Source organism: Polypterus senegalus, chromosome 7, assembly GCF_016835505.1.
Source record: "Polypterus senegalus isolate Bchr_013 chromosome 7, ASM1683550v1, whole genome shotgun sequence".
Lineage (NCBI taxonomy): Eukaryota > Metazoa > Chordata > Cladistia > Polypteriformes > Polypteridae > Polypterus > Polypterus senegalus.
Window position 1 is genome coordinate 146756182 of NC_053160.1, and position 12394 is coordinate 146768575.

General features: G+C 34.9%; 1 protein-coding gene across 2 annotated transcripts in view; it reads right to left on the bottom strand.

The window, feature by feature from the left end:
- Positions 1 to 12394, bottom strand: part of ecpas (Ecm29 proteasome adaptor and scaffold) — a 144806-nt gene that overhangs the window by 15057 nt on the left and 117355 nt on the right. For both annotated transcript variants that reach the window (XM_039759395.1, XM_039759394.1), the window contains exons 31-37: positions 11185 to 11264; positions 8406 to 8511; positions 6069 to 6116; positions 5769 to 5887; positions 2025 to 2175; positions 930 to 995; positions 424 to 513 (exon numbers count right to left, since the gene is read on the bottom strand). In XM_039759395.1, the coding sequence (XP_039615329.1) occupies positions 424 to 513; positions 930 to 995; positions 2025 to 2175; positions 5769 to 5887; positions 6069 to 6116; positions 8406 to 8511; positions 11185 to 11264 (660 nt within the window). The remainder of the gene's footprint in view (positions 1 to 423; positions 514 to 929; positions 996 to 2024; positions 2176 to 5768; positions 5888 to 6068; positions 6117 to 8405; positions 8512 to 11184; positions 11265 to 12394) is intronic.

The following is a 12394-nucleotide window of genomic DNA, read 5'->3' on the forward strand; positions in this document are numbered from 1 at the left end:
CCCCTTATGGTTCCTCCTGCAGGTGAGGGGCCCACTTGAGGATGGATCCATGTTGCTCCTTCTGGCTGTGTCCCATGTGTAAAGACCCAACCTCCAGGCGCTCACAAGCCCTGTGCCCCCCCCCACTCTAAGGTGGTAATTCATTGATTTGCAGCAAGTCAGACTTGTTCCTGGTGGGTGTGGGACTCTGCCAGGACTGCCCTTTGTGGAATTGGAATCCAAAGAAGTGGAATATCGAAAGGAAGATAATAGCTGTGGACGATGTACTGGTCAGTCGTGATGAAGAGACAGATGAGCCTATATATATATATATATATATATATATATATATATATATATATATATTATAGCATAAAATAAAAACACACCAGATTTTTTTTTCTTTTTATCACTTTGTACAAGCATTAAATAATCACGTTTTACCTTTGTCCCTAGACCTACTCCACTTTTCAGTAGGTCACAGAGTTTTGGTATCAGCTCACCAAGAACAGAACTATCCAAATGCTGTAGGCACTGTGGTGGCAAAAAATAAAAAAGATCAATTTAGTTCTAAGAAGATAAATAGTATCATAAGACATATTTATAGTGATTCAGGTGGGTTTCTTTGTATTAAGTATGAAAAATACCTGCTTTAGATTAACATCATAGACAATTATTTACTGAGAAATCAACAATATAAGAACTACAATTTCATGTCCAAAAAGGCAATGACTATTTATTGGAACTTTCATGGTATTCTACTAATCCACTATTTTCCACTTTAGTTTAAAACATTGAAGCAGAAGCAGGATGAGAAATAAATGAAAAATAATAAAATATGTGCAGAGTATGCTAATAATGCCTTAAGATCCCCTGAGCATATGATACATGAGATTTACCTGAATTTGACATTAAGAAATTTATTTTGAGTGACATATTTTTAGCCTTACCATGTTGATAGTCTCCATCATGGGGGAGGACTTGGCTGCACTAAGCCTTGCAGTATCCATTGCTGCCTGAAAAATAAACAAAATATATGTATAAAAAACTATTGATTAAGCTTAATGAGAAAATCACAGTTTGGATGGGAACACAACACTGAGACATAGTTTAAATCTATAATTTAAGGTAGTTTGGGCTAAGGGAAATATAAAACAGAGATTTAGAACACTTCTCCCCTACCAAAATATATTAAAAATAATAAAGTATTATTTTAAAGTGTGATGCATTTTTATGATAACATTTCTGTGATTCTGGGTAACATGTTGAGCTCCTACTAAAATGCAAAGTTGGTACTTCATCCATCCATTATCCAACCTGCTATATCCTAACTACAGGGTCACGAGGACATACTGGAGCCAATCCCAGCCAACACAGGGTGCAAGGCAGGAAACAAACCCTGGGCAGGACGCCAGCCCACCGCAAAAGTTGGTACTTCTAATATAAAATTAATTTACTACAAACCTGAATATACCAAAGTAAAGAAAGTGAATTAATATTTTTATTAAATGTGGTTGCTATAAAATATTACACATTTTTTAGCAAGATGCTAGTGATGTATGTATTTTGTTGAATACTAACCATTAAAGTACAAGATATAAGTGTAGGTTTAACTTCTTGGGTATAGTGAGTCAATTTTGCTATTATTTCTGAATTGCCCCTATACTATACAATGAAATTTCTTGTGGTGAAACACATATTTCCAAAATAACCAAAGTAAGGAGCTTTTCAAATTGACCTGGGATACCTACATGAGACTTTAACATGACGAGGTGCTTTTGGGGAGGGGATGAGGGTATAGGGGGAAATATGTAAATAAATACAAATAAATAGAAAGGCCACCATATTAAAAAAGGCAAATATGTCTCTTTTTCTCTCTCTCTCTCTTTTTTCATTTTTCATGATTACTTAAGTCTCTTTACAGAGCATTCAGTGTCATTATAGTTGCTATCATGCCCAGTTTTGCAAAACAGAACTAAATTGAAGCTAGCCAAACAAAATCAGATATGTTAATATCAGAAGAGGGTTCAGGTGTTTTCACTTACTTTTTCCTGCTCAGTGGCTCTTAAGCTCAGATAGTTTAGGACCTGTGGCTCCAAAACACTTAATGATTCCAGCAATGCAGGTATCAAACGGGCTGCATGAGGCTTTAATCTACCACCAGCACTCTTGCTAATCTTGACTAAAGTCTGAATACTGCACATAAAACCAAAGAATAAGAAAGGCATAATTAGACTTTGCAAAAAACATTGTAGGATTCAAGACTTCAACTATTGTTTTAATAATTACATTTGTTAAACCTGTTGGATTATGATTAAGATAATGTAGTGAATGGGTTGTATATCACGCTTGGTGGCAGGGCCAGACATGGGGCACACATTTTGTCGAGAGGTGTAATGCAGGATGTGCATATTGCTTGCAGGCTTTGAGTATGGTCAGAGGGCCGTGAACTTGATTCTAGACTTAGCAGAGGATAGGGTGAATCTTACTTTACAAACAAATGCAGATACTGTATTTACTTATGTTACCAAAACCCAGTTCCTAATTCTAATGGAAAAGGTGAATATGCTTCAGATGATACTGGACAGCTGCTCTGCAGAAATGACTGTATTAATAATTACCAGGAACAAGTGCTTTCTGAAGCTCAGGAAGGCAAGGAAACATAGTGGCCATTGTTACTTGGAATTCAACATAAGATTCAGTTCTTCTGGTCTACAGCAGCAAATAAAACTTTTTGTTACCATTGTGACAGAGAGGAGGGTAGTGCAATAAATTGGAAGTACGTGGCACTTATGAGCGGAAACTGGTTGTGTGATGTGCCTTTCGATGGGATGTTGAGTGGCATTGTGTAGGACAGGTGTGTTGCTTACCAGCTTTGTGTATTGACACATAAAAATATGCTGAACTAACTCTTTGCATTGAAATCTGTTGTCTCATGGTTATTTCACCAAAAACAATACAGAGAAAGCATGTAACAACTTTTTTATCAGTTTTATGTCTTTAATATCTCAGACACAGCACACCTTTTAGTGAGTTTGATGTTGCTGTTTACTGTAGATCCTTTTTAATATTTTTAATAAATATAAACAGATGTTCATACTCTGGTTAGAATTTGCATATTGAACTGCATTAAGCTGAGTGTAAAATGGGTGGATGGATAATTCAACAATCAAAATATATTTTTTAATTAGTTTCCATTTTTTTTCTACAAACTTAAAGCACAGAATGGCACCATTATACGCCATTAATATAAAAGAAATCTCATGTCATTCTTGAATCTAATTCAAGGCTGCAGGGTGCTGGGATTTTCCCCTGCAGCTCTGGACAAATGGCATGAAACAGTCAATTGCCAGTCCCACCTATGTATACATCCAAACTGACACATAAATAAGAGGTCAATCTGGAATCACTAGACAACCCCACCTGCATATCTTTTAGAGATGACAGAGGAAAAATGAAATACTGGGATGATACCTTCTGAAGCACTGGGGAAAATGCAAACTTCATAAAAGAATATCATGGTGCAAGATTCAAAACCAGTGTGTCAGCACATATAAAATATATTTAACTCTAATATTTGAATGTATAAATTATAAAAATACTAGATGTACATCAACAGATCAGTAGATAAAATGAAACATCTTAATTAGCAGAATTTAGAAATACTTGACAAAAATAATTCAAAAGAGCATCTGAAATCCATTATTCTACTTCAGGGATGCACAAAGCCAGAGGCTATTCCTGCATCACATGGCACAAGACAGGTCCCAAGTCTCAAAGGGTACATTTGTATACATACTTCTGCAGCCACTGACACAATATCAATTTAGAGTTACGAACCAACCTAGCATGTACATGGAATGCAATTTAAATACTGCACTCTGTATTTGTCATCTAAATCTGCTTCCCTATCTTCCCTCTATGCTGCAGAAAGGTAGAACTCGTCTTAAAATCTATGTAAGAACTAAAAGATGGATTAATCCCCAGTCTACACGGAGTCAATTTATAGAAATGGATTCATCTGGCATGCACATCTTTAGAATATTGAAAGAAACCAATATATCTAGAGAAAAAATATGATTAAAAATTGCACAGCTCCTCCAAATTTAGTTAAGGGAACAAAGGTGTATGAATCAGTGCTAAACAGAGCAGCATCATTTCTTTGTCCAAGTTATTCTGCAGCTTAAAATTATTATAAATAAAAGATATTAAATATCAATGCTAAACTAAACTTGCGTAAGTATTTATACCTCACAAACAGAGGAGAAACTTGTCTGTCTGATATCTCACGTTTTAAATACCTTGACAGAATGGAAATAATCATAAACACTTTGCACAGCATCAGCTCCATCAGGTAGCATTTTACCAAATGTCACAAAGAGGAATGACCATGCTATTCTTTTGAATTGTAAAACTGTGCTGGAAAGACATTATGCAGTCAGGTAATCTGACATCCCCAGTAAATTCTTGTCATATAAACAAACTGAGGCAAAAAGACCAGTAACTGCCACCGTTATGTTTGACATATGCTCCAAATACAGTTTCCATCAACTTAAATCAATTGTTTTTTGTTTGTTTTGGTTATTTTGACTATAGTAAAATTAATTTTAGTTTAGGAGCAGGATATGTTTACAGAAGTATTTTGGATTAGAATTTAATGTTAGGCTTCAGTCAGGAGCGTGGGATAGTTTAAATGTTACATTAATAATAAAACAATTTGCTGGATCAGCACTGGCTGTAGTACTATGAAGAGTCTAAATGCCAAAAAGTTTGAACGTTAAGTGTTTCAGTTATTTGTTTTCTCAGAGATTACTAACATTTGATGGTCACTCCTGCTACACTTCAAAGCTTCAGGTCAACATGCAACTTTCAATGTTGGTAGGAGTTTTATAATCTCATTACAGCTGATACGTGGTATCTTTATTATGAAACTTTACTGGAACTGAGAAATTTTATTTAATCTGATGTCCACATGTCTAAAAAGATCGAGTAATCATTCTTTGTCTACAGAATACCATAATAATAGTATATGACTAGTACAATGCACTACTTCATTCATAAGAAGCTGAAAAAGAACAATGGTAACACTTTCAATTTAAATACATTAGTTAGAGTTAATGGCCAAATTGAACACATTTGTATTGGTATGCAGCCTTATGCATTGCTCCTACTGCTGTTATTTATAGATGAAGCAAGCAAACAATAATGTTACCCTGATTCAAGATTTTAATGCACTACAAAAACACAAGAAGGGTTTCCAACGTGGAGGATTTTTTGAAAATAAGTGTACTGATAAACTAGAGACAATTTATTTAAAGCTTAGATAAAATGCAAATTCTGGCCCAGACTGATTTAAAACAGAAACAGTGGCAATCCATAACTACATAAGGAGATATGACAGTACTTAAACATTCCCCGAGTTGTACATGTGATGTCTGTATTTGTAGAGGCACAACTAAATTATTCCCTTTAGTCTAAATATTAAGAAGCTAAACATGGCTTATCTTTTCTCGTTCTCCATTTGACGTTTTGTTTAGGCACAATGGCATTAGATCGCATTTCTTTGGGAAATTGTCACTTTATCAGCAATGCCAAATTGATGTTAATATGTGCCCTTTGTGGATGAAGACATGGCTATACTATAATTGGAAGGGAAATTAAATTGACCAAAAATATAATGGAAATCATAACCAGAAAAATACAGTATGCTTTGAATGCACTTATAATAAAATAAGAAAAAAAAATGTTTGAATATAAGAGTATAAAATTTAAACAAAAAAAAAAAATACCTTAGTGCTCGGACCTCTGCCACATTGCTCATTACACCCTTGTCTAAAAGGCAAGGAAGGAGGACTGCAACTGTGCGCTGTGCTGTGGTACCCAATGTTTCGCACATTCGTACACATACCTTTGAAGATCAAAACAATTACAAATAGTTTTCTGATCTCATTTTATGAAAAGCAAAATATTTATATAGAATGTACTTGTTACAATTACTGTATACAAAGAAAATGGACTAACAATATAAAATATTACAAAAGTAATTCATTGTAAAATTGAATTCTAATAAATAATAAATATAATTTTACCTTACTTAGTGTTTTTATTGTTAAATCAGCAGCCTTTCGTACAGACTCCTATGAAAAAAAATATATACAGTGTATATTTCTTGTGATGAATAACTTGAGTACTCAAAGAGGAAATAAATTAACATTGGAAACGTGTTCCATCCAGATTTCATCCAAGCTACATCAGACACAGCATAGGAATCAACCTTGGACAGATCACCAATCCACTGCAGGGTCTACACACACACAAACCCATAACCACACTCACATTCACACTGCATCAATTTGGATGTAACACATGTTTTTGGGGGCATGATAAGGTCACTAAGACCTGTAGGAAATTCCACAAAGACATGGAAACTGCATACATGCTCCACACAGAAAACAATGTGAGCAGTAGCCTTACCACTGTGCCGCCTTGAAACAGTAACTGAACATATAATATACAACTAATACAAACATAAATTATTTGCCATTACTTAGAGTGTACATAAAGTGAAATATTAACATTAAAGCTGGTATTTCAGTCAAGAGTAATAATAATAATGTGGTTGAAGCATGAGTGGCTGCTGGCTGAACATGTGCACTATGACAGTGTTATAAATGAGACCAATGTGGTCTGAACTACTATACTGGTCTGTTTTTTTTCCATTTTTTTAGGGCAGGTCTGTATTGGCTACCCAGCTCAGTCTAATGTTCAGATGTACCCCAAAGCTTTTCTAACTCTACACCACTTACAGTACATCTCCTTCTCCATTGTGGTGGTCAATCCCTGGGATTCTGACATGCCAAATCTCTACCACCAGTTCTAATGACATTTATTTTGTAGTGGCAGTACCAGTCCACTGTGAAGGACAAGTGAAAGTCCTCCACTAACTTTCCATACTCATCCAAACAAAAATGTAATATGTACCTAAATTTATCTGTGTAGAAAGTGAACAGAAAGGGAAACAGCAGAGTTTATTGGAGTGTTCACTGGTGTATATATATAGTGTCTTCACCCCAAAAGATTTTCAGACATTCTGATGGCATATTATCAATTCATTCTATACTGTTAATAGTTAAATCTTTATTGCTTATAGTACTTTCTCAAAAGGCTGGGGCCTCCATATCATCTAAAACGTTATTTTCTTCCAGACTTTTAGCTACAACATCCACTTTTCCATAATGTTTCTCAGAATATTTTTTCTAATGTATTTTTATAACTTACATTTAAAATATCATTGTCTTCTCTTACCCAAAAGCTATTTTTCTTCTGCTGTCTCAAATTCTTTGTCAGCTATTTCAGAGTCTTAAAAAATGAAATTGTTTTCTTGGTTTGTTAACCTTAATACAATATTAGTATCCATTCCCTCCGAAGTCTGTTCACCCAAATATGTTTAGATGTTGTGTTTTTTATTTTAGAGTACAGTAATCCCTCCTCGATCGCGGGGGTTGCATTCCAGACCCCCCCACGACAGGTGAAAATCCGCGAAGTAGAAACCATATGTTTGTATGGTTATTTTTATATATTTTAAGCCCTTATAAACTCTCCCACACTGTTAACATTATTAGAGCCCTCTAGACATGAAATAACACCCTTTAGTCAAAAGTTTAAACTGTGCTCCGTGACAAGACAGAGATGACAGTTCTTTCTCACAATTAAAAGAATGCAAACATATCTTCGTCTTCAAAGAATGCATGTCAGGAGTAGAGAATGTCAGAGAGAGAGAGCAGGAGAAAAGCAAACAATCAAAAAATCAATACGTGCTTTTGGGCTTTTAAGTATGCCGAAGCACCGCGATAAAGCGGCATTTTTTAGAGGAGCGTCCGTATCCTCTACAAACAGCCTCTGTGCAAATAGCCCCTCTGCTCACACCCCCTCCATCAGGCAGAGAGAGTGAGAGAGACAGAGAAAAGCAGACAATCAAGCACCGCGCGGGAAGCATATCGTATATCATTGAGGAGTTTTATTTAATACGTAATACATGCTCTGATTGGGTAGCTTCTAAGCCATCTGCCAATAGCGTCCCTTGTATGAAATCAACTGGGCAAACAAACTGAGGAAGCATGTAACATAAATTAAAAGACCCATTGTCCGAGAAATCCGCGAACCAGCGAAAAATCCGTGATATATATTTAGATATGCTTACATTTAAAATCTGCGATGGAGTGAATCCGCGAAAGTCGAAGCGTGATATAGCGAGGGATCACTGTATATAACAAAATATTTCAAAGTGTGCTTAAATACATACATTCATTATACCCTGATCTGTGTTTCACAAAACATAAAAATATGGGTTTACTTGACACTGATTTAAACAATGAAAGAATAGTGATTACATTTAAACAGTTTGAAAAATAGTAGCAACCAATTACCTTAATGTCATCTCTTACTCTAAACAACGTTTCCCAGATCAATGGAAGCTGATCAATTATGTCATCCAATTGCCTTCCACGGATTAAGTCATTCAGTGCCAGGCAACTATAGAGAAATAACACTGTAAAATAAGATATTTTGTACACTGCAATAATTATATTTTTTTTTAGATATTTTTATGGCGTTAACTGCTAAGTAGTAGATATTTCAGCAAATAATTTAGCTTTTTCTTTCAAAAATTATCCTTTTATAAAATGATTTTTTTTATATAAAATGAAAAATTATCAATATCTTAAAAGGTGGTAAACTTAGAGTACAACAGATACAAGGAAACTCACAAATTGAGTCAAACTAAACAATGATCAAGAAAGAAACACATAATAATAATAGCATGACTCAGAAATTTGGCTAATTAATCATACAGTTCATGATTCAGCACCTATTACTACCATGGCAAAAGATGTCTTGCTAGCCTACACATATTCTCTTAACTACAGAGGCCCCTGAAGTTCAGTCAATCATTTCCTAATATTTACCATCAAGTATCATCATTTAAAACAATATAATTCTTGATAACAAGCAGTTTTTTAAAGGTACAATTTAAAAAATATCGTTCTAAGAGTCTGAAAATCAAATTTAAGGCAACAGTGAGATTATGTGCATAATCTCATTTTGAAAGTGTAGGTACAGTGGAACTAGGGTAAGCAATGCTGTGCAAAAATTCTAAATGAAAGAGTTTGAATTTTGGCCCAGGTAATGTCTGTTTTAAGACTGCACATGCTAGTCTGCAGTCTGAAACTACTTGCATGGCATGGATGTGGTATTATGATATAATATTTTATATTTGCATTTAAAACAGACTTTGTGTTTAATCATTATGACTTCTTTAGCAAAAATCAGAAGTATTAATGACATAGTCTGCTATCTACAGTGGGTATAGAAAAGAATCACTCCCTTCGAAATATTCCCTTTTTTTTTGCTTTACAGCCTTAAATGAAAACACACACATTTTTTTCCAGCTTTACTTACTCAATGCAATCTATAACATTCAAGTGAAATATATCACAGCCACAGTTCAGAATAATAAAAAAATGAAAAAACAAGAAATACTGAGATTAATAAAGGATCACACACACCCCACCCCCACCCTAAACAATATTTGTAAACTCAATCAGGTGTAAGTAGCCACCATTTCCATTGCAGACCATGGTTACTTGCTTCCACCTGTGATCAATTGTAATCATTGTGATTAGTGAAGCATAAAAAGAGCTGTTCCCTTGCTTGGCAGTGCAACTGACAGCAAACAACTGACTATGGGTGGCAAGCCACTTTAAAAAATCTCGGGGATAGAGTTGTGGACAAACATAAAGTAGGAGACGGATACAAAAAAATCTCAAAGGCTTTATCAAATCCCAAGAAGCACAGTAAAGTCCATAATAAAGAAGTGGCAAGTGTTTGGTACTACTAGGACCCTCCCTGGATCCGGCCTTCCCTCCAAACTAGATGGAAGAGAAAGGAGGAAACTGGTAAGAGAAGCTACCAAGAGGCCATTGGCCACTTTGAAGGATTTTATGGCAAAGAGTGGTCATTGTGTGCATGTAACAACAATTTCACAAGCACTCCACAATTGTGGCTTGTTCGGGAGGGCCGCAAGAAAAAAGCCACTTCTCAAGAAAGACCACATGAAGGCTTGCTTGAGCTTTGCCAGAATGCACCTTGAATATTCTGATGCCAAGTGGAAAAAGATCTTATGGTCAGATGAGACCAAAATCAAACTATATGGCCTCAATACCAAACGGTACAGCTGGCGGAAATCCAGTGCAGCTCACCATCCACACCATACCTACAGTAAAGCATGGAGGTGGCAGCATCCCATTGTTGGGGCGTTTCTGTGCGTCAGGGCCTGGGGCTCTCATTATGGTATAAGGAAAAATGGATGGTGCAAAATACCGTCAAATTCTTGAAGAAAACCTGCTACCCTCTACCAGAAAGTTGAAGATGGGCAGAACGTTCACCTTTCAACATGACAATGACCCAAAGCACACAGCAAAATTGACCACACAGTGGCTGAAGAAGAAAAAAATTGAATGTCCTTGTGTGGCCCAGTCAGAGCCCAGACCTAACTCCCATTGAAAACCTGGGGAAAGATTTGAAGATAGCAGTCCACCAACACTCACCATCCAATCTGACTTAACTTGAACATTTCTGTAAAGAAGAGTGAGCAAATACTGCTTAATCTAGATGTGCAAAGCTGATAGAGAAGTATCCCTACAGACAAAAGGCTGTCATTGAAGCAAAAGGTGGTTCAATAAAATATTGACATTGGGGTGTAATCCTTTATTAATCTCAGTATGACTTGTTTTTGATTTTTTTATAATTTTTCTGAACTGTAACTGTGATATATTTCACTTGGATGTTATAGGTTGCATTGAGTAAGTAAAGCTGAGAAGAAATATGTTTATGTGTGTCTTCATTTAAGGCTGTAAAGCAAACAAATGGGAATATTTCAAAGGGGGTGATTCTTTTCTATACCCACTGTATCTGGGCTTTAAGGTATTTTTGGAACCTTAACTTGGAAATGCTTTGTCTCAGTTACCAGGACTTGTACTTTTCTTGGTGATTTTTGTGATTCAAATGATTCTCCTGCTTATCTACACATCAATTCATCAAATTATATAAGTATATCCATAAAGATATACTTATTTGTAAACATTAATCAATACCTTTACAATGAATAAAAAATAAAATTTTTGCTTTTAGTACAGGCACATGTCATACCTAGATTCACGGACCCTCCATAAGTTGCTGGTCAGGTTAGATATAAGGTCTTGCAAAATCTCTTTTAAATATTTATCCACCTGTACAAGCAAGAAAGTCAACAGTTGTAGACACTTATTTGCATACAGTAAACAGTTCATTGGGCAAGCAGTGTTTTCAAATGCTGCCATAAAATTCTTTCTTGACCAAAGATTAACTGTGCAACTCCGACAATTGATTATATACTGAAAACCAATAAATTTCAAATACCTTACACACACATATAAAATATTTTGTATCTATCTTTGTTTATACATTTATTATTTTTTCTTGACAAATATCAATTATTATTTATCTCATATAAAAATTGTGGTCTGTAGTTATATTAGACTAAAATTTGTAAAAGTATGGATATGGCTATAACATACACAACCGTTTTTTTTTTATACAGGAAGGCTTCGTTTCAGCTGATTTTAGAAGTGCCTTCAATGTCAACCAATGACAGAAGAGTAACCACAGAGTATATACAGTATTGCATTACAAATTGGAGACAACAATCTGCAGTTAATGTCAAGGTAAACGAAGGAGTGCATAACTTACTAGCACTCAACCAAAATGTTTCCTAAAGGCATTTATAAGTTTATAGATTGCTGGTACTAAGTGTATGGAGTACACAGTGGACTATACAACAAAGTAATGAATTTAAAATCTCTCTACTAAACAAAATTTTAGAACAATAAAAGGTGATCCCTTGTATTTTATTTAATATGATAATTGCAGCAGACAAATAAACAGTATTCTCTAAATCAGGTCACAGTTTATATACCCCTTTAGAAAATGCATTTGGAAAGCTGGTTTGTTAGGCTAACAGCAGTTTATTGTGCTTATTTTGTGTTCAATTCAGTCTTGTAACGTTGAAGTTTCAAGTGTTCAAAAGGTATTTATTGGTAAAAGGTATATATTTGCAAGGTACTTGCACTTCCTCTTTTGATAGTGTCACCAAAGCCAAACTGACCATGCACACATAAATATGTTAATGTTTTATTACATAGAAGATATAACTCCAGAAAGTGGAAGTAACAGAGTAACTATCATGTTTTTTTACAGAGTAACTATCATGTTTTAGATATCTCTAAGGTTTTTTTTCTTTACATTATCAATAATTATTTCTCTATATGAAAAGTATTTCTGTTTGGTAGTTTACTTATTACTATTTTTAATATTAATTTCC